This window comes from Pholis gunnellus (genome assembly GCF_910591455.1).
Source record: "Pholis gunnellus genome assembly, chromosome: 19".
Taxonomy (NCBI): Eukaryota; Metazoa; Chordata; class Actinopteri; order Perciformes; family Pholidae; genus Pholis; species Pholis gunnellus.
This window is the reverse complement of record NC_136546.1, coordinates 17,973,595-18,000,360: the sequence shown is the minus strand read 5'-3', so window position 1 is coordinate 18,000,360 and position 26,766 is coordinate 17,973,595. Positions and strand designations below refer to the sequence as shown.

The 26,766-nt window shown below is 43.1% G+C and overlaps 1 protein-coding gene across 1 annotated transcript; it reads right to left on the bottom strand.

Moving 5' to 3' along the window:
* Positions 1-1,148: 1,148 nt before the first annotated feature.
* On the bottom strand, positions 1,149-10,222 carry fermt1 (FERM domain containing kindlin 1). Its single transcript, XM_079180851.1, has 16 exons — positions 10,141-10,222; positions 8,245-8,404; positions 7,555-7,652; positions 6,936-7,071; positions 6,672-6,809; positions 5,551-5,734; positions 5,366-5,468; positions 5,173-5,280; positions 3,841-3,972; positions 3,589-3,638; positions 3,026-3,147; positions 2,625-2,731; positions 2,262-2,486; positions 2,041-2,165; positions 1,790-1,931; positions 1,149-1,698 (listed from the first exon to the last, which is right to left on the bottom strand). Exons 2-16 carry the CDS (start codon positions 8,393-8,395, stop codon positions 1,525-1,527), a joined length of 1,995 nt encoding a protein of 664 aa, XP_079036977.1. The 5' UTR covers positions 8,396-8,404; positions 10,141-10,222; the 3' UTR covers positions 1,149-1,524.
* Between the last annotated feature and the right edge of the window lie 16,544 nt (positions 10,223-26,766).

The following is a 26,766-nucleotide window of genomic DNA, read 5'->3' as shown; positions in this document are numbered from 1 at the left end:
CGGAATGAAATGATATATATTTAAAGATGTGGCATATATAAAATAGTTGCATCTTATGGTATTTGCTTAAATGAATTGTAACAAACTATGACCACTTCTTTTTTTTATTTCCACATACCATAATTATCTGACTAGAAAATGGATTATACGCAATCATTCTGTTAAGTCATGTTAAGAATATTTACTTTTAAATGTTATGACACTTGCTGAACACTATATTGAATTCAAACTGGATTGTATTATGTATATAGTTATATTAAAGCATACACTTGATAACCTACCTCTCACCATGGGAGCTGATACTGCTGAATTGCATTTCAGCAGTTTGTTGGGCAAAAACATGGCAGATGTGTGACCGCGTCACCACTCGCCCATGGGTGGGTGCGTTTCATCTCCCATCGTGGGGCCACAATCTGGTGTTTTATAGCTGCCTTTAAACGGTGTGCCAACTCCACCTGCCCACCACTACAGCAGTGTAGCAGTGAGGCGGTCGAGAGAGAGCAAAAGACAGCATCCTACACGGCACAAGCAACAACACCATTCGGTCCAAATGAAAAGATGTGATGCAACCTGGGAGACATCTTAAATAACTTGGAAGTGTCAAGTCATTTTGAAATGATCCAACTGCAATCAGACGGTAAGTCATAGTGACTTCAGTCCAAACCTATAAGTCAGATTGAAGTTATATTAAACTTGGCATTATACTGTAGTATTTATACTAACACTATACTGAGTATAGGTTCTGAAGCTTGCAGTGGTTATATGTCACATAGTTTTTGAAGTCCTTCATGAATCCAAGACATTTCCAGAGTTCTTGTGAATTTTTAAATTTCACTTTTCAGGCTGTGCGGCAGAAGTTTAGTGTGTGTACGGCTGTATAATGCATTCAATACAGAGGCTATTGCAAAATTAAGTATGATATTTCTTTGTCACATCAACATGAACATAAAAAAACTGATTCTCCGCCTACAATAAATTCTACTTTCTCTAAGCACGGAATATACTATTTGTGAATTTGCATTTCACCATACATAATAAGCATCAACGCTCACTACAGTACTTTAATTAAGATGAGTTCAACCGTAAATGTAAAAACTCAGTTGTGTTTGTGTGGCAGCAAATGAACAAATGTGAAAGAAGTTATGAAATACAAACAAAAACACCCTTTAATGTTTTTTTTACAAAATGATTTTCTGTCTTAAACAAGGGCACCTTTAAAAAACATAACTCCTACAAATATCAATGCATCCAAGTTTTGAGAGATTCATGACTAAATATTTACATCAACGCCATTATTCTTTAGTGCAGGGTAGACTGCTATAACTGTTCACAGCAGGATATATAATGACAACACAAAGTTGAGTTCTGTGTGTGAACATCTTACATTTACAGTTTACAGGATTACATTTTCTTTGGCAGTGATTGAGTGTTTAGGGTTACCATTGCTACAGTAGATGAAAGCTGCGCTTTCACATTGCAACATAGGACAATAAACAGATGTACTAAAAGACGCTCAGGCTTTCCTCATTCTTGGCCTCCAGTTAGTTTATGGAACAGTTCTTCGTCTAGCGTCTCGTTCTGGTCTTTAGATCGTGTGGAGAGGAAGATGTAACCGCCAATGAACTCGTGGACCACCTTGCAGTCGCAGCTCAAACAGCAGAAGGCCATTGACACGTTCTGGTCAAACTGTATGGTCACCTGGAATCACATAGAAAGTATTCATGCCTCTGAAGTAATACCATCTGTAGATGAAGATAAATCCTAATATATGGCACACCCGATCCCTCACCTGTCTGATCTCCCAGTTAACGTTCCACTGCTTCATGTTGGCGAACCTCCACGTGGTGACAGGCAGACCGGAGGACATGTCCATACGAATCAGACGGTTGTAGGAGATCCCCAGAATCTCATCCTTCTTACTGCCTTTGAACCTGAAACGATATAAAAGAATAACCAAATCATCATTCATAAACAACATTTAGATGTGCAAATATGTCACCGGTTGTATGTGAAATATACTTCAATGTATAAACACTGTACCTGACAATGTAGTAGTTGATACCGAACTCTGGAAGCGACTGCCAGGCCTGGATGAAGCGCATCTTGGCCTCCATCAGGGACAGCCGTGCTATGTTCTGATGGGCCTCCAGGATGCGTGTTGTTAGCTTGAAACAATCACCAGAGGCAGATTTAGCAAATGTATGTAATAATTAAAAACAGAGATGTTACGCTGTCGTCAAGTATACTGCACGTAGACCGACCTGCTTGGTCTTGTGCTTCTTGGTGTAGCGCGGGGAGAAAAAACATTCGGCATTCATCTCCATAGCGTCAAGGTCAGGAGCTGCCTGGCCAGGGGGAGGCGCCAGGCTCTTCATCTGCAGGAAGGACTGGATGTTCCTCACTTCTGACTTGTAGGAGCTGTAGGCCATCGTCTTGCCCTTGGAGGCCAGGATACACGCAGCTTTCCACTTGGCGTACTGCGTTTGCTGCGGCAATTCAAGGACGGTTACAAAGTCAGCCCGTGTTTATGGACGCACACTTTACAGGGATTTTTTTTTAAAAGAGGTAGAATCGCTGATTATCACAGGAAAATGCTCGAAAGGGGAGGAAGAGGAGGGCCTCACATTGTCACATCGGATGTAAACTTCATTCATCCCGTCAGCAACCGGGAGCAGCAGCTTGATGCCGAACTTCTTCTCTGTGACGTTGACGTCGGGGACTACCTCACAACCTGTCAGGTGAAGAGGAACGGATACAAGTGAATTTAAAGAATAACTAGTATTTTCAACATGGACACTATATTCCCATGTTTCTGTGTGGAAGTGACTAATGCGGACAACAACTTATGCAATTGGTCCATTATAGAACGAGACCGCTTCAGATGAGTGCTGCTCCAAGTCAACTTAGTACTTTTTTACGTTTATTATTAATACGAAAATATGAAAACCCTGAAAATGGGTCTTGAATGCACCAGTGAATTGTATGTGAAATACAACAGTTTTTCACATCATTCTTCTCCACTGACCTCGGAGGTGAAACTGCTCCATGGGTTCTCCACTGGAGGTCTCCTTGTTCTTGTAGTAGGAGATGGTGGTGTCCTTGAATACAAACCAGTACTCTTTGTACGGCCGCAGCAGTCTTTTGGGCCTGGTTCAAGGCAGCAAGAAATACAAAATAAATCATTGCTTTTTGGCTGCAATACATGTTACGACCTTGATGCCTCTGAGCAAAAGACTGTCAGTGAAACAGCATAAATGTTTTATGATGGTTATGAGATCATTTTTTTACTCATTAAGAGCAGTGAGCTGCTCAACAGAAGGTTGTTTCCTTTAATCAATTATCAAACAACCTATAAGCCATTATGAGATTAAAGTGAATATCACAGGCATTAATTCACATAATACATTTGTATAGAGAATATCTTCGCCCCTGTCCTATAAATCAAACTGTATGGCTGCAAGCCACTAAATTAGGCTGATTTAAATGCACTAGAAAGAGAGGGTTTAAAGGATCAATTTCAGGTAAAGGTATTTCACTTTAGTTATTCATATTGGCATCTTCATTTTATAGGAACAAAGGTGGGTTTACCTAAACAGCCGGAGGGAATCTGCCAGCTCTGGAATGTCTGTAATGTCTTCCTGGGGGCGGGACAAACAACTGTGAATTATCCCGCGACTCCTCCTGACATCACCGTGTTAAGACATGCAATCATCAGAGGCCTACCTATCACTCCTGCTTAAAAAACAGGTGTTCTACTGTAACAGACCTGGAAACCTTAAAATTACAGTCAACATTGATCCCAGTGCAGGCAGCCCCCGTCTAAAAAAAAAATATGTTTACCAGAATTCGGTCTGGGAGTCCGCCTTCAAGTGTCACCTCCAAGCTGGAGAGGGCGGCCTCTACTTCATCTATTTCTGGCTCGTTGGAGTGGTCCAGTGGTTCACTTGAAAGGGTCAGTTTACAGATGTGATACTGGAAATGAAATGAAATGAAAGTTTTTACGACATAAGTCAGTGCTGGAGTACTCGAGATCGGTCCGACCGAGTATAACGGCATTATACTCGATCCTGTCTCCGTCTCCAAAACAAGACCACAACTGTGAGAACTGCGTGTGCGGTTCTCTGAATTATTTGTTGACATAATTACTGTAATTGTTCATAGAAAACAGAGGACAATTTCCACACGTAAAATTCACCTCTGCTTATACACATATACAATATAATATATGACAGTAAAGGAGGTGAATTATTAAGAGGAATCTATTTGTTTTCTGTGGGTGTTTTTATGGAAATAAGGATTTTTCAGATACATTTGAAGAGTGTCTCTGGTTTGCATGTTCCACATTTAATAGCAAGTGAGTCCTGCAGTGTGGGACTCGCCCTACCGTGGACTTGGTCTTGACTTGGTCTCAACCTCCCAAAGTCTTGGTCTTGTCTCGGTCTTGATACCTTCTGGTCTTGGTCTCGGTTTAGGTGGTCTTGACTACAACACTAGGTAGAAAACTCTCAGCTGACCTTTCTGATAGCAAAAATCAAATATTCCAATAAGTACAAGTCATTATGACTTAAGAAGGTTACGCAAGGCAGGCATGAGTCAGAGGGAGCCCAGTGTGCCAGCCATTGCACCAATGTGTAGGTGAGTGCAACATTGATCTCTCTCTGAATCACTGGGATTTCTGAATCACCCCGTTGCAAAATAACAGAATCTGAACGGATCAGAGACGGCCTGAAAATGTAGACACAGAGAATGTCACATCTCAAACTTTGCCACATTAGTTCCTTCGAGCAATCTGTGTCTGATGGGGAGCTTTGAGGTTTTACCACACTACTCAATCTCTCTTCCTACATCTCTGCCTCTCCCTCCCATCCTCCCTCTCCGGTGGGATTTTCCTCATGTCCTGACACGTCCTCGCATGGATTTAGACACCAAACCAGCTCTCCTGAATGGATACTATCCAGAGCTCCAAGACCGCCATATACTGTACATGCAGCTAATTTAGGCCACATTACCAGCGTGCCAATCACACCGTGATCACAAGCCAATTTAAATCAGGAGTGCCTTACGCTAGTTTAGTTCTGTTTAAGAGAAACATGTGTCTTTGAATGTATGACTTATAGATGTGCCATCAGAACCATACATCACTTTTCATAGCTGTGATGGCATGTTGTTCACCTGTAATGAAGCAAACATCAGCATTTCCTCCTCAGTGCAGTCTATCTCCTCCAGCAGGATGGACCAGCGAGCTTGTTCATACAGCTGTGTTATTCTGACGGCGTCGTACTAAAACACAAAAAACACACAAGCTCACATTTGAATTCAAAACCTTCAAATTGAATACAAACGGAATACATTTTGGGTCTCTTACTTTGGGATTGAGGTCAAAGAAGACATTGTACTTGAAGCGAAGCAGTAGCTTTTCTTCATGTAGAATGTCTTGCTCCATAAGGGAACGAGACGAGTCCAACCACCTGTTGATCATAGCAAACAAACAATTAGAAGAGATGTTGGAGTTTCAAATCTATGAGCAGAAAACAACCTCTTTTCATCTACCCTGCCATGTTGATTGCTTTGTCCACTGGCGAGAGCGGCTGGTACATCTTTGCCAGCTCAGCGGGCGGCAAGTTTGGCTGCGATTCGGCTAGAGGGTTTTCTCCAAACCAAAGGCTCGTGGCAGACACCGGCATCCCGTTCTCTGGGTCGTAGGTGGCTGTCATGGTCTTACTGTACATGGGGCCTTGTTCAAGGAGAATAAAAGAGCAGATAAATGATTAATATCAGGTTTGCACAAAGGATTCAGCATACCTTCATAGCGTCTTTAAAGGAATTGTAAAAGGAGACGCACTGGAAGTTGAGATCAACTCACTGTCAGGTTGTATAGGAGGACGAAAAAAAACCAAATATTTAAAAGCAAAGGAACATCAACAGTCAGAATACAAGTTCGACAGAAAGCTTGAGACTCTTAAAAGCAAAATAAGGCATGGTGAAAGTGGGAAAGATCAAAGGTCTTAATAAGAGTGATCTTGAGGTTGGTGTGAAATCCCAACATGATACGAGCGGAGGGAGTGCGTGTCGGGGAAACACCGAAGAACACGGCAGCATACTGAACAATTCTTTCAGATCTCACTGATGGAAAGTGTGGCCTGTTAGATCTCCGCTGCGCTATATATGCAGAGAAGTTTCTCATTTCTTCTCCTCCTCTTGCAGACGTAACTCATAGAAATAAAGATGCCATCCCTTCTAGGGCCTGAAATGAATCTGAATGTTTCAGATTACAGACATTATTCATAATTCTTCTCACCTAAATTTAGTCATAGCTGACTTTGCAGGAAAAGCACCGGTCAAACTAGTAACATTAACGACGGCTAAGTTATTTGTTACGCCTGTCTTTGTTTCTGCAGTGAAAAAGACCGATTCAACTTCAGTCACTCACATTTAGTTGCTGAGTCTGTTGGGAGCTGAATATAAATGCAATAAGACATTTTACCTTGTCATAAGCAAACTGATGCACATTACCAGGCCCTCCAGAGTCAGACACAAGTGTATGTTATTGTGGAGGCCAGAATCACACTTTCACTATGATAAAATAACCTAGGCTAAGACATGTTTATTAGCCTGAATCTTTTTTCTCGTTTTCTGGCTTTGTTAAGAAACAGCAACGTATTCCACGGTACCTGTGCTTCCCGGTCCCCCGCTGAATAAGTCAATGTCCCAGATGTCTTCTTGTGCGGAGTTCTTGTCTTTCTTCTTCTTCTTCTTAGAGGGGTCGTCTGGAGGCTTCAGCAGGGACAGCTCCTCTGATCTTCTGATGTCTGGGGGCGAAGGGAACAGGGGGACGGTGCGAGGGATGAGGAACAATACGGATAGGAAGGTGAAGTCTTCATTTGAGATCAATCAAGAATGACACACTGCAATTTGGAAAGGACAGAGAAACTCACTGAGCATTTGACAGATCTCCGCCACCGCCTTGAAGACCACACTGGAGAAGCTGACGGTCATTTTGATGGTTTTCATATTGGGGAGCTGCAGCAACAGGGGTTTGTGCTGGGGTGTATAGCGCAGGTCAGCATCAGCCTGAGTAGAATAAATGGTATCTGTATTATAAAGGGTTTACACATGCAATCTAGATAATGGACAAAACAAATTGACATTGAGTCTGAACTTTGACACATACATGTGCATGTACGTGCATTTTTAGCATGAATTGGGTCGTCATTGCTTTGTTGACAGCAAAATATTCACAGTAATTACATAGTTCTTTGTGCTTGAAGTTGAACAATGCTTGGCTGTACAACATGTGTTTGAATTATAGAGCCAACAGATGATTCAGGCTGGACTGACGAGATAAAACCACTGATGGCTCTTCCTGCCTTGAGGAGCTGCCAACACATGCGCATAATTGAAATATTATGGCTTTGACTCTTCTATGCCACAGGCATTCAATCAGTTTTCGGGCCAATGTAGAAATGCGTTTCTTGGGGAAATTTTGATTCTAACATATCAAATAACAGCTTTATTATAAAAACAGATTAAATCACTTTGGAATCTACATATTACCTGAATTCCATACTTGTCCAAGGTCCAGTGGGTCTTGAGTAGCCAGCATTTCCTCTGCTCCCACCACAGGGCATGGTCCGACCAGTCCTGAGGAGCCTCTGCAGACACACAGATTAGTAAAGTAAAACATATTACTACAATGCTGCTGTCACAAACTCAAGTTTAAAGGGTCTTGAGGTTGGATCTCTGGCTTCGTATCTACATCCTCTGCTACCAACACAAACACTTCCTTGTACCCACTGTTGTGTGGGTGGCTGAGCATGATTAAAGTGTGGTTTTATGAGTCTACCTGACAACATGTTATGGTGCTGGGCAGAAATCCGCCCGTTGATGACAAGCTACTTAGTCATCTATTATGTCTTGTGCTGTTTAAACCACCTTACTAAAATTTCCTTCACACTATATTAGCTCCTCTGAATTTATGTAAAGAGATATCAGATCAGATTGTGGCTGAACTTTAGCCCCTGGGGCTACGCAAGCCAATGCATTGTGGCAAAACAATAGCACCGCGGTGTAGAAAAATGCAGGGCAAACAAGGGTGTGGCTTGACTAACAGACCTGTTGTGGCAGCAGGGGGAGGTTCGAGGCACTGCTGTTAAAAGCAAAGTCGAATGGATGCACCCTTTTACCAGGTAAACAAAACCAAAAATGGAGTGTGACTGATTGCAGTCGAACATCTGAGGCACTTACTGATCTTCTCCACCAGCTTAAGCATGAGGCCTCCGATGTGCAAGTCTCCCTTCACCCTCAGCTTAAATTTCATGGACTCGTCGCCATCTTTTTGATCCACCTGCACGGACAGCTCCCATGATGTTTCTCCATACTCTGCGGCTGTGATCATGGCCCTGTTCTAAAGAGAAAGAGGTGCATGTAGATTATGGATAGGACGCACCTGGTTTTAGGTAACGCCATCAAAACCTACGGCTATCTCTCATGAATCACACGGCGGGGGAATTCCACTATATGTTGATTCTGTCCTTGTTTTCTTTTGTTTGGAGGATTAGGAAACATCTGGGATAAAAACATGAGTCAGCGGGATAAGTGTTTCTCAAACATCCTGTGGGAACATCCAAATTATCTTGGCCAACGGTTAACAAACACACGTCTCTCTGTGTTTCTGTTCCAAGCAGCAATGGAACAGATTTCAACCGTACTTCCTCTGCAGTATTTTCTGCAATGATACCGCAGCCCCTGAAGTACTCCTCTCAGCCGATACATTTATAAATAAGATATCAGCTAACACGCAGACTGGCAGATGTACAGGCTGGTGCCGGGCAGGAAAAATAGACGAGACCACAGAACACACAGTAAACACAGCAAATATAACACAGCGGTATACACGGCTCTCTCTGCAGAGAAGGGCGTAACTATGGCGGAGCATTGTTGGGTTTTAATTTGGAAGAAAAGAGTGAACGGATGAAAAGACATCGGGCAGGTAGGAAAGGGGAGAGGAGCGGAGGAGCAGGGAGGGTACAGCTGTGGAATGTGTGACGAGCAGGGACACGAATCTGGTGCAGGAGAGACCATGAAAACAACAATCTCCACACGCTGCACCAGATCTCCCCCTCTTTTCACATCCGAACTCTGAGAGTGTGGTGAACAAAGAGATGCCAACTCATACACACACACACACACACACACACACACACTCACACACACTCGTCTAGACTAGGGCTATCAATAGAAATACCTCTTTCATTTGTCCTGGGTAGCCCAGTGGAAATGTAGAATGTTACTGTGTGAAACTGTGTTGCCGGGAGGCTAGGTTTAACGAACCCGACTCTGCTTTCTTTGCGCTGGTCCCTCCCTATGCAGCTGTAGGGTACAGTTAAAAGTTTTGAGCTTGCATATCTGCTGAGGGAAGGCTTGTTGAGATGTGTTGGAGCGTGATGAATCAACCTCCACAGTATTACACGAGCTGAATAAAGGCCAAAATGTGACGGAATGAGCAATGATGTAATTTGAGGCCTCGTCAAAATGCAAACAAGAAATAAATTACTGTAGTTTTTTCATATCAAATATGCAGTGGTTTTAAAGAGCTCTCATAACTCCAAACTCCTTAAAAAGGTAACTATAGTGTGAGCAGTGTTTCTAAATTACAGGTGTTTGATTTCTAACCAAAACTGCATTAATATTGGAACAACTAGAGGAATTCTCACTGCATGAAAAATACAACAATCCTGTGTTTATAGGAGGCCTTAAATACACACAAACTACTATCTGAGACAATGTCCAAAAGCACCGTGCATCTCTTATTAAAAAAATCCTTCACACTAAAGCAAATGGTCTAGAATAAAAAACTAAAATGTTAGATATAAACTCCTGTTAAGTTTTAGTATTCACAGAATACAGTACAGTGTCAGCCCGGCCTTAGTATAGCAATAATAGTACAATAAAGTCCTACAAATTAACCATTAACTTCCTTCTGTGCAGGCCTGCCACAAACAAACGCACAAGTCCCAACTGGACCCAATCATATGATTTATTTAATCTGGTTTGGGACATTAAAAATCTGCTTTATTCAATCCCAAACGGATAATGGCCCAAAAACATTAACAACGTCAAGACTCTGAAAAACACTCTTACCTTTATTCAAAGTTTTCTGCCGGTGAGCTATTCCTAGAAAATGTCTCGTGAGGTGGAATGAACCAGGAATGAGGCACCTTCATGGAGTACAAACACGCCCCGTGCAGAGAGACAGGTAACGTTATCAGAGAGGAGGAGGAGGGACCGTTAGAGGAAGTAAACTGGCTTAATGCTCAGCGCACCAAAGCAAAGGTGGGTTTGCACCAAACTAAGTGTTATAATGTTTGAGATTTACATAATGAAACCAACGTCTGCAGGACTAGTTAGTTGCGTCATTGCTACTTCAGTTTATAGTGCGCTAAGTTCAAGTGACGAGCTAACTAACTCTACATGACAGACGGAGCTAATGCTAGGCTAGCCTCATGAGGACTCCAACAATTAGCCAACACATTATTATAACATTATAATATATGTCAGTCTACTTGTATCTTAATGACAGCATAGCAGTACACTAATGTAACTTTAAAAAACAACAACATTTGACTAGTATTCAGCATAACAGAAAGAAAATATTGTGTATCAAGGTGCTTTCAGTGTAAGATACAATTTAAATTGAAATAAAAGGACCAAAAGGTAATGGTAGTTAGCAATGGTTAGCCTGAGTTACAAGTTTTATTGTATATTGATGTTGGATAGGACTGGCTAACCATTGATTGATATATTGATGGAAGACTGGCCTTACTTTAAACTGCATTTAAATTGTTAGCTCGGTCAATTAACTTAACCCTCCTGTTATGTTCGTTTTTTAGGTACAGCCATGATGTTCGCGGGTCAATATGACCCGGTGCAGGTTTAATCATCCAAAAGTTGTCAGAAACCAAAAAATCCTAATAAATATAGTTTGTACCTCATCACCAACACCCTTACTAACAATTCAATCAGTTTTTAGTGGAATGGAGTTATTCCCCCCTCCATAGATCATAGTTCAATGAGGGTAACTCACTCGTTTTAATGAAAAATACATGTTAAAACAATTTTTTAGGTACATTGGAAAAACCTAGATGTAAATTGCATTAGTCTACCATAACATGTATTTTCTTCTAAATTTTTTTTACATTTTGAAACTTTCTTTTTTTCATGGGGTGATGTAGATAAATGGAGAAGAGACACCTCTGCTGTTCAGGGTCATATTGACCCGCTCACTCAAAATCAAGCTAAATGAGTCATAAGGATTTGTATTGAAAGTAAACTGTATTTATGTTTATTTATAGTGTTAAGAAACACACATTTACAAAAATGAACAAGATATCAACACAATGAACGAGGTGTGTGTGTGTGTGTGTGTGTGTGTGTGTGTGTGTGTGTGTGTGTGTGTGTGTGTGTGTGTGTGTGTGTGTGTGTGTGTGTGTGTGTGTGTGTGTGTGTGTGTGTGTGTGAAATGGGGTGAAACATGTTGGGAGGAGTAAGAGATACTTTGTCTCACATTTTCAAAGAAAGAAATGGTCTAAACTTGACCCCTTTGATCCCTTATAGCCTCCACTTCACTGCCGGGTCAAATTGACCCCGAACATCATCTCTGTTATATAAACATGCAGGGGGGGGTTGCAAATACATGATTGGGTAGGACTCCCAAGCAACCCTTTCGTATGTTTCTCCCCTCTCCTGCTAAGTGTGGGTGGAGTTTTCCCGCGAGAAAAAAAAAGGTTTCCCTTTCCTTTCTCGCACAGGTGCGGTGTGTGTGTGTGTGTGTGTGTGTGTGTGTGTGTGTGTGTGTGTGTGTGTGTGTGTGTGTGTGAAATCGGGTGAAACATGTTGGGAGGAGTAAGAGATACTTTGTCTCACATTTTCAAAGAAAGAAATGGTCTAAACTTGACCCCTTTGATCCCTTATAGCCTCCACTTTCACTGCCGGGTCAAATTGACCCCGAACATCATCTCTGTTATATAAACCTGCAGGGGGGGGTTGCAAATACATGATATTTTTTATTTATTTTTTTTCACGTAGATTACCCTAATTAAGGCAAGCAGAAGAAGTTTCATACAGAAAAAAAAATTGTAAATATTTTTTCTAGATTTTCAAACTTTGAAACGGGTCAATTTGACCCGCAACATAACAGGAGGGTTAAAGGTACATATTTGTAAAGGGCCAGTCCCCCAACATGACACATTAAGGTCAGTTTTCCAGTCATTGGGAGTGAGTACTACTCAGCTTGTGTAAATAGTACTGGTTGCCTTATATTGAACAATACTAAATTATACATGCATCCCATAATTGCCCAGTGTTTGCCCAAATACAAAGCTACAATCTTAAAGAAACCTTTTTGAAAAAGTTAAAATCTGGTGTTGAACTGACTAAAAGAAAAAAAAAAACCCCGGAAGGGATTGAATTCGGATATGTTCAAAGGGGGTATAGTTGTAGTGTGAATACCAAACTCGGGGCTGTTGCTCAAGTTTAAGTGGATTTACAGAGACAGACCCACAACTTGATGAGTAACAGCTCACCTCAGATGAATCAGCCCACCTTCTTTAATGCCCACACCCTGCCCCATGAGTAAACCAAGATGAATCACATCAGTTGGTCTTTTCCACATAATGATATTGCCAGCTTATGAAACTACTATAACAGAGTAAAAAGATTATAATATGTGGGTGTAATTCGTAAGCAGTTTAAGAATTATGTGGACTTTTTCTTCTGTTCCAGCCACTTGGCGATGAGGGGCGCCCATGTGTGAAGCCTGCCACCCTCTGGATTATATTGGTAAGATCACACAGTATCTTTTGACTTGACAGGTACTTGAGCAAAATATAACTACATGTGGACATCCGACTCATGTATTCAAATGGAAGACATGAATGAGACTACTGGGGATAATAAGGCAGCTGGAGAAACAGAACGAGGTTGAAGATACATTTATATTTTAAGATAACGTTTTACTTTGAAAGAAAGTAAGCAAATCCTGCCAACTGTCACCAGTTAGTTTATTTAAAATGCAATGTTTAAATCATATACTTTAGCCATCCATCTCTTGCCTAAATTACATAAATCACTTTCTTTCGCATGATTTATTTTGTACTCTTTTAATATTTCATTTTATGGGAAATGATCTAAATGAACTAACTGGTCAAATCTCTATTGTCACTTTAATATTCACAAATACTTTAGGCTTTCGTCTTTTTGTATTTAAGAGATCGTTATTCACCTGCGGAGAGACATTACAAAACAATTTGACAGGGTTCCCACCTTTCTCAAAAAAACAGTCAAATGTTCTGGAAAATATTGTGTTTTTCCTGGAAAATTATTTCAACATTCTTGTATTTTCCTTTAGCTGTGAAATAACTACAAGGCTCTCGATCAGCGATCCCGAGAACGGGAAACATTGCCATCTGAAAAGATTACATTATTCTCAGGATCATTTCAATTCAGGATCATTAACGTTGAAATGGAAGTTTTTGGACCACATTATTTTGATAAAGCTGTTATGTTGTGGAAACGCTCTGAATGTGTCTTTTAAATCTGACTTCCATAGGAACATATTAGTGTGTGACACAATCCCCGTCTGTAGCAGCTAGATAATCACTGAACATGTCCCGGAGAAGTCCTAGAAACTGATTTCCACAAAACAGAGGGAACACTGTTTGACATATTGTTCTGTTAAATGAACCAATTCATAAGTAAAGGACATCCTAGAATTGTTTTGTGACATTTTTACTTCAATAAAGTTGCTGCCACACAGTGGCGCCATTACACCACACTAGAGTCGGAGGAGAAAAAAGATCCAAAGTTTGTGAGCCAGTATCTTAAAAAGAAAGGCGCTCCATGCCTTTGGCTTAGAAACGGACCACTGTTTGTCTCAAACTCTGTAGTTCTTGACATGTGTGTCTTATGGCACGGCACCACGGAGGTGCCGCAATGGACAAATTCAAGCCTGTTTTGAAATTAAAAACATCTTTATCATCCCCTTCAGCACATGATGTGGAAGTCTGGACGATACCGGAAGACAGCAGGAGCTGGCAATCGCCACTCAAGTTATCACAAGATGAAAATGACCTTTAAAGGAACACGGTACTACAAATGAAAGGCAATATTTTTGAGTCACTCATAATAAATGTCATATCATTAGCTGCCCTGGCTTAGACAGTGATTAGGAAAGCAAGCCACAAACCATCTTAGGTCTGGAATGGTGTCTCATCAGGATGATATATACTTCATTGATTAAGTGAGGAACTCGTCTCTTTATTTGTCCCGTCCAGGGAGGAGAGATGCCGAAGAAAGAAGTCGGGAGCACAGCTGCAGAAGAACTTGCCCCGGACTTGGTAAGGACACTTCAGCATGGTGGGTAGCGTGCCAACACAAGGGCTTGAACCTCTGCGCACCAGTTAAAGGACAGTTTCTTTGACCACTTGATCATTTTGACCACACCCTGAAGATTAACTGCAGCAAACACGCCTGCGAGTCTCTCTCTAAGCTCTCTGTTCCAGCTCAGTCTGTAGTGCTGGCACACAAGGTCGCCTTGAGTCCTTGTGTAAGAGAGAGGAAATGTAAATTCCATGACAAAAACAAACAAATAAACCCTGAGCCTCATAAACTGTGTCATTGGTGGACGGACACATGGAAAATAACATCATTTGGACCTGTCAGGCCTGGATGGAGTACAGACAAAGTAACACCATGTCCATGTCATCATGACACCTGCAGTCCTATTGGCAACATAGCACACACAGTCCCAAGCTAAAGGAAAGGGACAAATATCAACTTAGCGTTACTTCAGCGCCTGTGAGAATGATAAAATGTAGTCTTCAGAGTGATGAGGAGAGAGAGAGAGAGAGCGAGAGAGGGGAAAACTTTGGACTGTGGTTTTAAACACAATAAATTACATCTACTGCCTGAAGCCGGTCTGAACCTACATGGAAGCGGGTGGGAAACAACATCTGTAGAAGCCTTCGCCGGCTTTCTGTATTTATGGAAAGAGAAACCTCCTGGTGACCTGGGAACACGCTTACCCAATTAGCAGCCTCGCCGACGGATCAAATGGAAGTGAAAACATTCACTGCCGTGACGGAGACGCATCACAATGCCCTATTCATGCTGCCGAGCCCCATGCTTTCGGGGGTGAGGTGGGGTAGTGGGGTTTGTTCTTCTAGGGATGCAGTGGGGAGGCGAGATAGGCGAGAGGGAGAAGTGCACGCAACAAGAAACTAACTTACCTCACCACCGTCTTTGACGTGTCGTTGGAGGCCTCATTGGTGACTTAATACGGGATCGGAGGTAAACACTGTTCAAAGGTGTTGTTTTCATAAGGTTGCCGACCACTGCTCGCCTCGGCGTTCCACATCCCCTTCACCTCAGCCCCTACATCCCCTCGGACGCCCCCCCCCCACCTCTACAACCCGACAAAACCTCATGTCTTATGCTGGGGGACTAGGACTGGGGGGGGGGTCAGCAGGCCTGAGAAACAGCACTGGAAGAGAGGCTCTTGACAGCACAGGGCTCTGGGGAGCAAAGGCTACGCTGCCTTACGGCCTGCAAAGTGTTGCAGCTCTGATTCATTTTTTCCCCTCTTCAAAGCTGTCACAATCTTTGTTCTGTTTCTTACTTTCTGATTTTTAAATGGGAATAGATTTATTCTTAAGCCACTGACCTGCAAAGCTACCGAGGAGTTCCATACCGGTCCCCTTTCAAATAGAAAGTACAACACTCAAAGAAAGGACAACCTTCAGCTGGCAGGTTATTTGTTTTACAAATGTCAGTCAGATGTGAAATTCAGTCGTGATGAGAGTCAAGCAACAGGTGTGATGGTCAAGAGACTATGACTGAGAGCAGAGTGACTGACTGAATACAAGCCGTATGTGTTGACGTGCCTAAATATTGGACCTCTGCTCAGATAGACTGTGTGTAATCCCTGCACTGCAGCGAAGGCTCAGTATAAAGGCTCTTTTATTTCTAAAATTAATTGTTTATTTATATGGGTGGAGCAACGGGTGCTTCAGTAAGTGGCGTCTTACGTCCACGCTTGTGGATGTTTCCATTGAAGCTTCTAGAAAAGAAGAAAAAAAAAACCTGAAAGAGGTTTAAACATGCTGAAAGTTCATGCATTTTGAATTTTATTTGAACTTTCCAAACCGCACAGCCAAGACTGATTTTCTGTTCACCTCTCCTTGCATGGAAACATCTGATGGAAATAAAACTTTTCATGGTGTCAGGTCAGATAGCCATAAATACAGGGTTGTCAGCGCAGTGTGACCCTCGCATCAAGAGGAGAGGCTGTTCTGAACCGTGGTTTGGAACAGGGTATCACATGTTTAAATGTTGCACTTCTTTCCGAAAAGTGGCTACTGTAAAACAACCTCCATTACAGAGTATCGCTTTACCTGTCACCGGCAGTATTTCATCCCTTTTGCTGCCCAGAAACATAAAAGATATAGATGAGCACAGCCATGTGGAAAGACGGTGATCATTCACCTCAGGCAGATACTCTGCGAGTCCAAAGTGGAAACAAAGAAAGACGGATAGCTAGCCTCTTTAAGATATTAAGCCTGACGAATTCAATTTCCTTGTTGTCCGCACAATTTACGATCAAATGCTGTTAATCAAATCTAACTTGTCTCCATCCTGCTTAGCTCATTTTAGCAGGTGTGCGTTAGAATTTAAAGCAGCTGACATTTTTGTTTCCTGAGTGAGTATCAAATGTGTTGAATAAAGCCATGTGCAATGCTTTGAGTTTTATTATGTATGTCAGAGCACACAGAGACACAGCGGGAACACTGCCCATATTCTGTTCACGATAAAACAACGCCTTTTCTTGCAGGCCCTGTCTGCAGAGGATGTTGGGGCGATCCGGCCACATGTTTTTACGGAAGCGTTTCGATGCGGTCCAGCCTCGTCCTGTGCGACAGAGCGACGTGGTAGAAACGACCCTCGACACTGGCCTCGAAGTCGCTGTGACTGATCTCACAGGTACGGCGTAAGAGGAAGCGGGGCGTTGTGTTCCTTTTCTCCTCGCATCAATTTGCCAACTGTTTGTGAATGGGTGCCATTTTGAAACATGCAAATGTGGGTATAGCCTCTGCCTGTATCAGCTGATGCAGGTCAGTGTTGCTTTTGGCCGGGCCTTAAAGGCCTGAGGGGAGAAAGACGTACTGAGAGTTAGAAAAGGTCGCATAAACTCCAGCGGGATTACTTTACCAACACTTTCCATGGCTGAGATCCTGTGAATGGATCCATTGTGGGGTGGGTCTGTGCTCGCGGAAAGCAAACCCCGTCAGGATCCAGTTCATTAGCACCTAGTTTACTGTTTGAAGTTAGTTATTTATCCGGTGTCTAAAGGGGAACCCCGTTCAGACGCGTGTATGTATGTATGTATGTGTGTGTGTGTGTGTGTGTGTGCATACACAAATTATGTGTACTTGTATAAACGTACAGTACTCATAGGATCTACAGGGGGTTTCCAGAGCAAATTGCTCAAGAGCAAATAAAAATTTCCATGGCGCAATAAAACGTATGGAGAACGAACAGGAGGGACATTGGTGCAAGTCTGAAGGTGGGAAACAACCTTGAGAATTTTGTTGAAAAAATATATACATAAGGGTTTGATATAAATATGTTCTGACAGCCACTGACCTTGACTCTGTAAATAGAAAATAGTATTTCAAGCATAGGAAGTTAGAAATGTTAAACAAAGAACATTTATTTTACATTGTTGTATTTTTCACGAGGCTCGCTTGCTGAAAAATGAACATTGAGAAAATATATTATTATAATTTTAGCTATTTAATATGAAATAGAATCGGTGTCTTGAAACACTGTTTACTTGTGGAATAACACTGAAGCGGCAGTAGTCCGCCCTCTTCTCGGTTATTCTACTGTGTTTCAAACTATCAAGAGAGTGTGTCTGTGTTTTCTCTTTTCTTTTGTGACCTGTTTGTTCTTTGGAAGGCGTCCCTGAGCCTTCGGTCAGACAAAACTGCCGCGTAGAGCAAAACCTCCACTCCAGTTTTATGGTCTGTGTGGGCCGTCCTATTTGTACATGCTTAGAGCAAATTAGACCAGCAGCTGCGCATGGACGTCCCATTCCATGTTGGCTTTTCATGATAAAAATATGCTTCGGTAAACCTCGCAGCTTGGATCCAGAAATACGCGGCCCGTTTCTTCTGGCGCTGACACCTCTCCATATTTACTATCAGCACTTCCCTCTTCCGGCATAAAAAAGAGAAAGACATAAGGAGACAGAATAGAGGGGTGGGAGTAAATGAGGGGGGTGGAGAGACAGAGAGAGAGAGAGAGAGGGGGTGGGGCAGAAGGAAAGAGAGGGACCACCTATGCAGATGTTTTCCACATGTAGAAGGAAAACAAGCTGCAGCAAGATGAGTGTGAGGAGAGGAAAGAGAGAAGGCTGCACCTGTTATGGGGTGATGATCTGGCCACGTAGCGCGTCACGCTGCTTGAGTCATTAACCGACTACAAGCTCTTTGTACGCGTTTCAGAATGATATCTTCTCAGTTCACTTTGAACATTTAAAGAAAAAAAACTGTATTTTTGACAAAGATTGATTAAAATGTTCAAAAGGGATTGTTAGTTTGTAACTTTGTAAGCTGGTTTTGACATTTATTATGTGCTGCATAATGTTTATCTGAATTAATATAGGGGCTTTTTCAACACACAAATTGACTAAATTGAAACCAGTCATGAGATAACCTGTGTGTACCTGAGCGTGTACTTTTTAATATTTAAATCTCACACCTGCCCGATTTCCGTTGATTAGTCAAGTCTCCCTTGATGTCTCGGGACAGTCGGGAAAAGTGTTGGGCAAATATCATTTCTGACAGCGTGACAGGAATACGGAATAGTTCCCGCTCGGAATTGAGTTCTTAGGCTAATCATCCACGATTACAGCCTTGCAAGCCAAAACACACTCCCATGTGAAAGAGGTTGTTTTCATCTGCATGCTGCAGCGGCACGGCTGGCTGACAGAGTTACCTATTCTCCCGAGGGCTCTCACTCCCCTTCGGCCTCTATTGGACTGACCCGCAGCAGGTCTCGTAGCCCCCGGGGACTGTCCTGGGAGACCTGGACAACATTGGCAGCAGGTCGGCTTAGCGGTGTCATTTCGCCGCGGTGAGCCGTGGACAAAAGCATCTCTTGTTGTCGCAAGCCGTATGTGGTGCTGCTTTCCCAGCCCTGTGGAAAGGAAAGGACAGCCAATGACCAATGCCAAACAAACCTGCTCCAGCTCACCTGTGCAGTGAATGTGGAACGGAGTGACCCAGATCTGGATGGAAACCATTGCAAATATTTCCCAGCAAGGTCTGTGGAAGAAGCATTTAGCAGGGCCTCTCAGCAGGGAATTTAACTAACTGTAAATGACTCTGACTCCCTCCAGTTTGTGTCATCTGTTCCTAAGAAGTAGTAAACAGTCGGTTTACCATCAAACCCTCCAGCACATAGCTCAGTGCGATGCAAGGTGTGGATTGAAGTGTAATAAAACTTCAATGCCTTTTCCACTTGCTGAAGAATGTATTGCACAAGTGGAACAAGAACTGTGATTAGAAGCAGAGTTGTTGTGGATGAACAGCGAATCTGTTTATTGCCGTGTCTGTGCAGTGCTACTGGCAGGGGGCAAACCTCTTTTGCCCAAACTACAACTCAGTTTAGATGCGTAAGCCATGGTGCAAATATTTGGCTTGGCCACAGAAATTGAATTATGTTGGCACAGAAAGCCTAGAAATAAAAAAACAGCAACCTTGGGAACAATTATGCAAAGTGAAACGCGGTTAAAACCAAGTGCTACTGGTTTTCCTTTTCATCCAAAAGGGGGTGAAAAAAGGAAAACAATCTGCTTTAGCAAAGTTTATCTCCCTTAATAAATATGTTAACATTTATCCTTGCCATGGACGATGTAGCTATAGCTCATTTTTGTGGTGTTGTATAGCTTCCTGGTGTGACACACAGCCTGAAAAGTGAAGACATCTTCTAGAGAGTTCATGCATGTGAACCCACAGCTGTGGTGACTTGATGGACCATTTCAACCACAGATGAAACCCCATAACAAATAGCATTTAATAAATGTTTTGTCTGTTTCCTCAGAACATGTTGTGCTCTGACAACCCAATAAATATCGTTTGAGATAAACAGTAATTATGTCAGCCTCTGCAATGAGATAAAAAAAGAGGATGATTTATGCATCTGTTCAAGTATTCATTTCTTTTCTCTGCTCAGATTTATTGCAGAGCAATAAAGGAAGGACAGCAGTACGATGGCAGATATGGAATTGGTGGATTACACCGGTCACAGTGCCATGTATTCAATTAACAGGTTACAGAATCACTTGTTATTGCTGTGTAATACCGCAATGTTGGGCTTGGCAACTCTGATGTAGCGTTGTAAGGTTTGCACGGACGGTGTTTTGCTGACCGTGTTCAAGTTTGATTTACTGGGGCTGTCACCACCTGTGACAGCCAACTAGCAAACAAATGTCCTCCTCTTTATTTGGAGAAGCTCTGGACAGGATGCAAAGACTGAGTTGGCTAAATAAACTGCAATAAAGGCGGAGGAGGATACACAACCATACATATCAAAACAGTCACTATAATGTTATTCTGAGAGAATAAAAACTGGTGAGTAGTTACAATAAAACACACAGTATGTGATAAATGACAAACAGATATGTTTGTATTAAGTGGAGTATAAATACAAAATTGAGTGAGAGATGAATATCATGAGTTAATAAGGGAATATTTTGAAATGTAGAGATTTAAAGAAATATGGATAAATCCTACAAATTCTACCAATAAATCCTTGTAGGATTATTTTAGGAATATTATCCAGATCCTTACTGCTGCATGTACCAATAACTCTGTTGTCTGTAAACACCTGTTTGAGCCTGCCAACATTGCCGATAATGCTGTCCAACTAAACCACAGCTTTTATCTGTGGATGACACCAAATGTAAACGTCTAGAGTTAGATATTTTAGAAGGCTTATAGGCCGTTTACCTGCTGGCAATGAGCCTTTCAACAAGAATAATCCCAACGACCGCTAAATTCATTGAATGTTTAATTTGGATCACATTATGAATCCTTGAGCTCTACTTCCCACTCACCATAAAAAAACAGGGTTATTGGTTTTTAGAATGGCCTCATCAGTGAAGCATTGACTGGGTCTTCTCTCATTAGCCATTGAAGCCCCACCTGCAGAACACAGGAATCACAAACTCCATTGCTCTTATTGACACAAACACTAACACGGCTAGCCAGCTAGCTAGCTAACCATCATGCAAACCTTTAAGCCAGCTTTGTTTGCTCACAGCTGAGGCTCAAAAGAAAGGCAGGGCCGGTGCAGAAAAGGGCCAGCTTTGACAATTTTCACACAAAGGGAGCACTGTTGGCTAACAGTGAGCGGCCTGTTTCTGGGAGGTTTGCACTGTTCCTGGGGCCCATTTCATGGAACAGTTAGCAAGGCCAAAGGCAACCCGTGGACTGGAGTGATAGTTAAGGCCTTCGGGGCCAAACCTGGGTCCGGCCCTCCGGCCCTCCCCTCTGTCCCCCACCCAGTTCAGAGGCTTTCACAAAGCCGACTGGGGACGCTGAGTGCTGCAGGTGTCCTCTCATAAAGACCCACATCACATGGGCTGGTGGACTGACTGACTGAGTTGGCATGTTTGGGTTATTTTTTCCCCTCCTCCCGGGTGTACAATATTAATACAATATTATACAAGTGCCACATGCTCAGTATAAGACTTGTTAAATTATTAGTTTTCATATTTTCACTATGTGTAAATAAGCAGTCAGTCAGTACGTTTTAATGCTGTTGTGTTGATGGTTTATGGTACCATTACATGTCAGTGATCTGCATGTGGATTTAATCGGAATGTGGTCGGCTTCAGTGGTCTTGTGTGTCAAGGAAGGTGTGGTTGACTTATTCAGGTTAAAGTAAAACAGTCCAGGCAAGTATTAATGGGGAGATGAACATATCAAAATAACCCAGACCTCAGCTTAAGCTGCTGGTGCTATCCATCACTCTGAACGGGGTTAAGGCCAGGTCGTTAATTTCTTTCTACCTCCCATCCACAGTGTTGGTGTTTGAGAGGATACTTCCTCCAGCTGCAACTACAACAGCTATCAAAATGAACAGTCTCTGCCTGAGTTTGATTTAGCCCTAATGGAGATGGAGAGCCCAGAAATACGGCTTGCGCGGTGAGAAGGGGGAAGAGGAAGAAAGCATGCGAGTAAAGACGAGAGAGCGAGAGAGGGAGAGAGGGAGAGAGATTAATATCCAGGCTTCTCTCCTCCTGACCACAGAGTGGGCATAAAGAGCCCGGCGCCTCATTGATGTCAACCCGAGCTGTGCCTGTCCTGTAGTTTTCAGTTTGGTTTGGACAGAACAGGCGGCCTGGCCTACAGGGGTTGGGAGGACAGGGCCCAGGGTTTCCCACATCACTCAAGGGCCTCTGATAGGCGGTCACACAGCCTGGTAATGACAGGGGGAGAGATTTAGTATTAAAGTCTCCTCCGCTGCCTCCGCTGCTCCTGTCTGACGTCAGGCTGTTAAATACGGGGATGAGAGCATGGCATGGCCTATGGGGAAGGGAGTTAGACCTGTCTTAAATATACTGCTTTGTGTGAGAGAAGCCTGGCTGCGTTCCCTTGGAGTGTTGCTAAGGACACGAGCGGTACATGGCACAGGGGGAATTTGGGACCACAGTCAATCATTAAAGGGATTTGCATCTGCCATAAATATGAATACAGTCAAGGTAAACGGTGATAAGATTGAAGGAGGAAAGACTTCCATTTACTAACATAGTGACTCATTCTTAGTGGTTTATAATTCACTGGGTGGACTCTGGGTTAGCAATACAATAAAGCGGGCCAAGACTACCAAGAAAAGTATTCTTCGTAGTCTTTAGTTGTTCGGAAGTCCTGTTTTTTAACCACTATCCCACATACAATACTGAGGGGTTTTCCTTGGTTATTTGTAGAGCGCTATAACATTTGAGTTCAAGGCTAATGAATTTGGAAAGCCAAGATGGCTGGAGACTGGTTTATTAATGTCATGTACTCTCAAGTAAAAGACCTCATTGTCTTTGCCAGTTTGCAACTCAACCGTACAACCAATACCCAAAGCAGCTCCGCAACATTAAAGCAGCCGATTGCTGCACCTGCATCCACAGATCATCACACCATTGTGGCATTTAAAGAAAAGGCCTCAGTCAAACACGCCCCCTGACCTTCCCCAGCTAACATAAACTAATTAGGCTGGCTCTGAAAGGAATGGCCCCACCATTGGCTTAATCAGCCTCCACAGATCTGGACCATGCAATTCTGCTCCGGGCCAGCTCTCCCCACTAGAACCTCATTATCTCACGTTTTCAAAGGAGCGCCGTGGTAAATAGCAGAAGGGGCTGAAGGGATGGAGAAACGGAGGAGGTGGTGGTGCAGGAAGGGGCTTCCCCAGTTCCTCTCTTCTCACATCGGACTCAGAAAGGAAATGTCAAGCGTGAAGCTCAGAGAGTGGTCAGTACCGCTCAGTCCAGCAGGCAGCACAGAGGGGGCCTTTGTCCACCATCACTTAGCGCCAATTACAGCCCGTCAAAATAGTTTTTCTGCTGTGGGGCGACGTGTTAATGGGCCCGGAGTTGGGTGTGAGGAGCGACCTTGTCCACACACACCAACCAGGGGTTAGGGGTTAATAGGGCCCCTCTGATGTGGCGGATGAGATTTCGGCAACCTTTAGCTGGCAAGGGAATGCCGGGACAAAGCCTGTAGAATGTGATACAATTAGGCGGACAGCTAGCCATCCTGAATACTCCATAGAAGTGGGATGGCTGCATTAGCTAGGAGCAGATGGGCAGCCGGACGCTAGCCAAACAGGTGCCACCGAAGGTCGAAACCCCTCCGAAATGGGAAAGAGGACACAGGTGAGGACACAAACTCCAGCCAAACTCGAGGCTTTATTGGGAGTGAGCAGCAATTAAAAATCCTGTTGAACAAATGACTCCTCCGGACACAAAGAAGGTCTTTTTGTACTTGTGATAAAGGTCAGAGACCGTCCAGTCTTCTGCAGAATTTCCCATCCCAATCCTGAACCCGTGGAGCTGAAGCTTGGCTTCAACAGAGGACTCGGCCAGCCAGCCAGTGGACCGCCCTCAGCCCAAACGTGGAAGCCGTCTACTCTCCCATATGAGAAAGTGAACTTGGCACGATTGCCGTCTGACCTATACAGTGTTTCCTGAGTTTAAGTAATCAGTGATTATCTGATGTAAGATGAAAAAGTCCTGGCAAAATGAAATGCTCATAACATTGAATTGTGCTACGTGTGCCTGGTCTGGGCGTGTGAGCACAAAGCCAGGCCTCCGTTTACACCATAAGTGTGGGAACAGAACCAATGCCAAACTACTCATGGGCCCTTCGAAGGCCCACAACTCTCTGCCAGGGAGAGCTGGAGATTTTTTGAAAAAATATCCTACACCACACTGAGCAAATCCAACCACATGCAAGCCTGTGGGAACCAGCGGATGACATCTATCCACATATAAATACTCTCAAAATACTTTCTGGACTTACTGGTGTACACATCATTCCCCCCGCACAATCCTCTTGGACATGGTAGCTAGCGGTGATCTGGCCCCCAGCTTCATCTACTTAATGTTGAAATAAAGGAGGTGATTGAACTCAGTTCTCCAAATTGGATTTGTTTAATCTGCATCAAGTTTGAACATCCTGTGTAAACACAAGCGTGTGCAGATGCCGGAAACGCCACGGCTGGAAGCGTAAATGCCCGTGGTTGGCTTTGGCAGAGAATCAGAAGAGTAGAAAAGGGGAATGAGGCCTGAACAGAGGATGGAGAAGTTCTATTGTTAGTAGAAGGTCAAAGGCTACTTCTTCAACCTATATATGAGTGCATTGAAATGCTATAGATTGATTATGGGTGAGGCAGTGACAAGGGTGATAGTTTACAGATAAGAACACACCACAAATATTATTTTTGTCAGTCCATAAAATATATCTGACGTTATAGTAAATCTTGTTGAGACTCACAATCTCTGGGAACAGAATCTGCGTGACCTGTACACCAAGTTCTTCTTTGGCAAATGATGTGGGAGCAACATTGAATAAACGCAAACACCATTAAGAGTTCATGTGTTCCACTTAAACAGCCCTTTGGTTAGACTCTCATTTCCTTAATGGCTTTGCAGCCGTATTTCACCCCCGTGTTAACTCACAAATCATTGGCAACCAACATGGTTTCTTTTGCTTTGTTTTCCTCAGAGATAAGTGAGAATATGACTTTGCCTCGATAGGATTTATTTGCCTTACAGCAAAGGCTGCACCGCTTCAAGCCCAACTCATTAGGGAGTGTGTTTTGGGGAAGGGGGGGAAGGGGGGGGGGGGAGAAGTGAAGGTCACTAGAGGTTAATTCCAATCGCAGTGCCTCCTTGAAGCAGCGTGACAGCATGTCTCCTCTGCTCACAGATTGGATGAGTTCTTGGTGATCAGACTGGCCTGATTACAAGCGTGTGGAAGATGGAGTCTCTCGCTCACACACACACATTTTCTTCCTCCTCCTCCTGCATATATATTCATTTATTGTGTTCATTATTTAGGGGATTTGTGCGTGCACGTTTGTGTAAGTTAAGTTTATTCAGGATAGTAATGATTGTAACTGCCAAAGGATTTGAGGTGTATTATACCACAACAAAGGCAATCCCAATAAACCGAATTCTAAACCTGATTTGGATGTTTTGACAGTTTTGCTGTCTGGGGAGATTTATTATGTCCGATGTCTGGCCCGGTTGATATGCGATTGTTCTGCCCTTGTTCAAGCTATTGTCTTTTATTGTTTTCATCAGCTCAAGCTGCCTTTTTATGACGGATCAAAGTGCTACACCTTGATCTTGAAGGCAGCGAAGAGAGCAAAGGGAAAATCAGAGGAGATGAGGGAGACAAAGGATCAACCGCAGAGTGGTGAAGACATAACAGCAATGAAAGAAGGAAAGAATGTGAAAAAGAGAGAAAGAATGCGAGACCGAATGAAAAATAAGAATGAAAGGAAAAAAAAAATAAAACAAAGACAGGCGAGAAAGAGTGAGATGTGGGCCATTCACAAGCAGACTTCTCCAAGGGATCTCGGGCCAGCACACCTGGTACTATTCACTTCAGAGGAAATAGACACTCTGTGGAAGAGAGGCTCTTGGCCTCGGGACAAAACCGCTGCAGCGCCAAATTAGAAACAGGAAGGACTGTGGGTAAGGCTCAGATTAAAAACGCGCTCCCCACATGGACTCAATATACTGCAGCCCTGATCCCGCTCTGGAAACCCAAAACCCAACAGCACTATTTTATGTCCCAGTCAACAGAACGCCCGCTGTTTGCACAGTGACAGTACAGAGAATTCAGTCCAATGTCAACCCCTGGATGTTGGTAAACTGTTGCCCTCCAAATGCTGCCCATTCTAATGAGGAAATGAAGTTTCTAAGTATACTTTATCAATTTCCGTAGTGACAACCGTGGCTGCTTAATAATAGTGCATTACAACAACATACTTATCAAGACTTGCTTTGTCCTAAACAGACGACGCTGTGCTTTATATCAGTCCGGTCACGAGGAAATCACGTGGATGTCAAAGAAAACCAGAGTGTGTCTTGAGCCTTCCTTCTCTCTCGCACTGGCCTCTTTCTGGTCCACACCATCTATC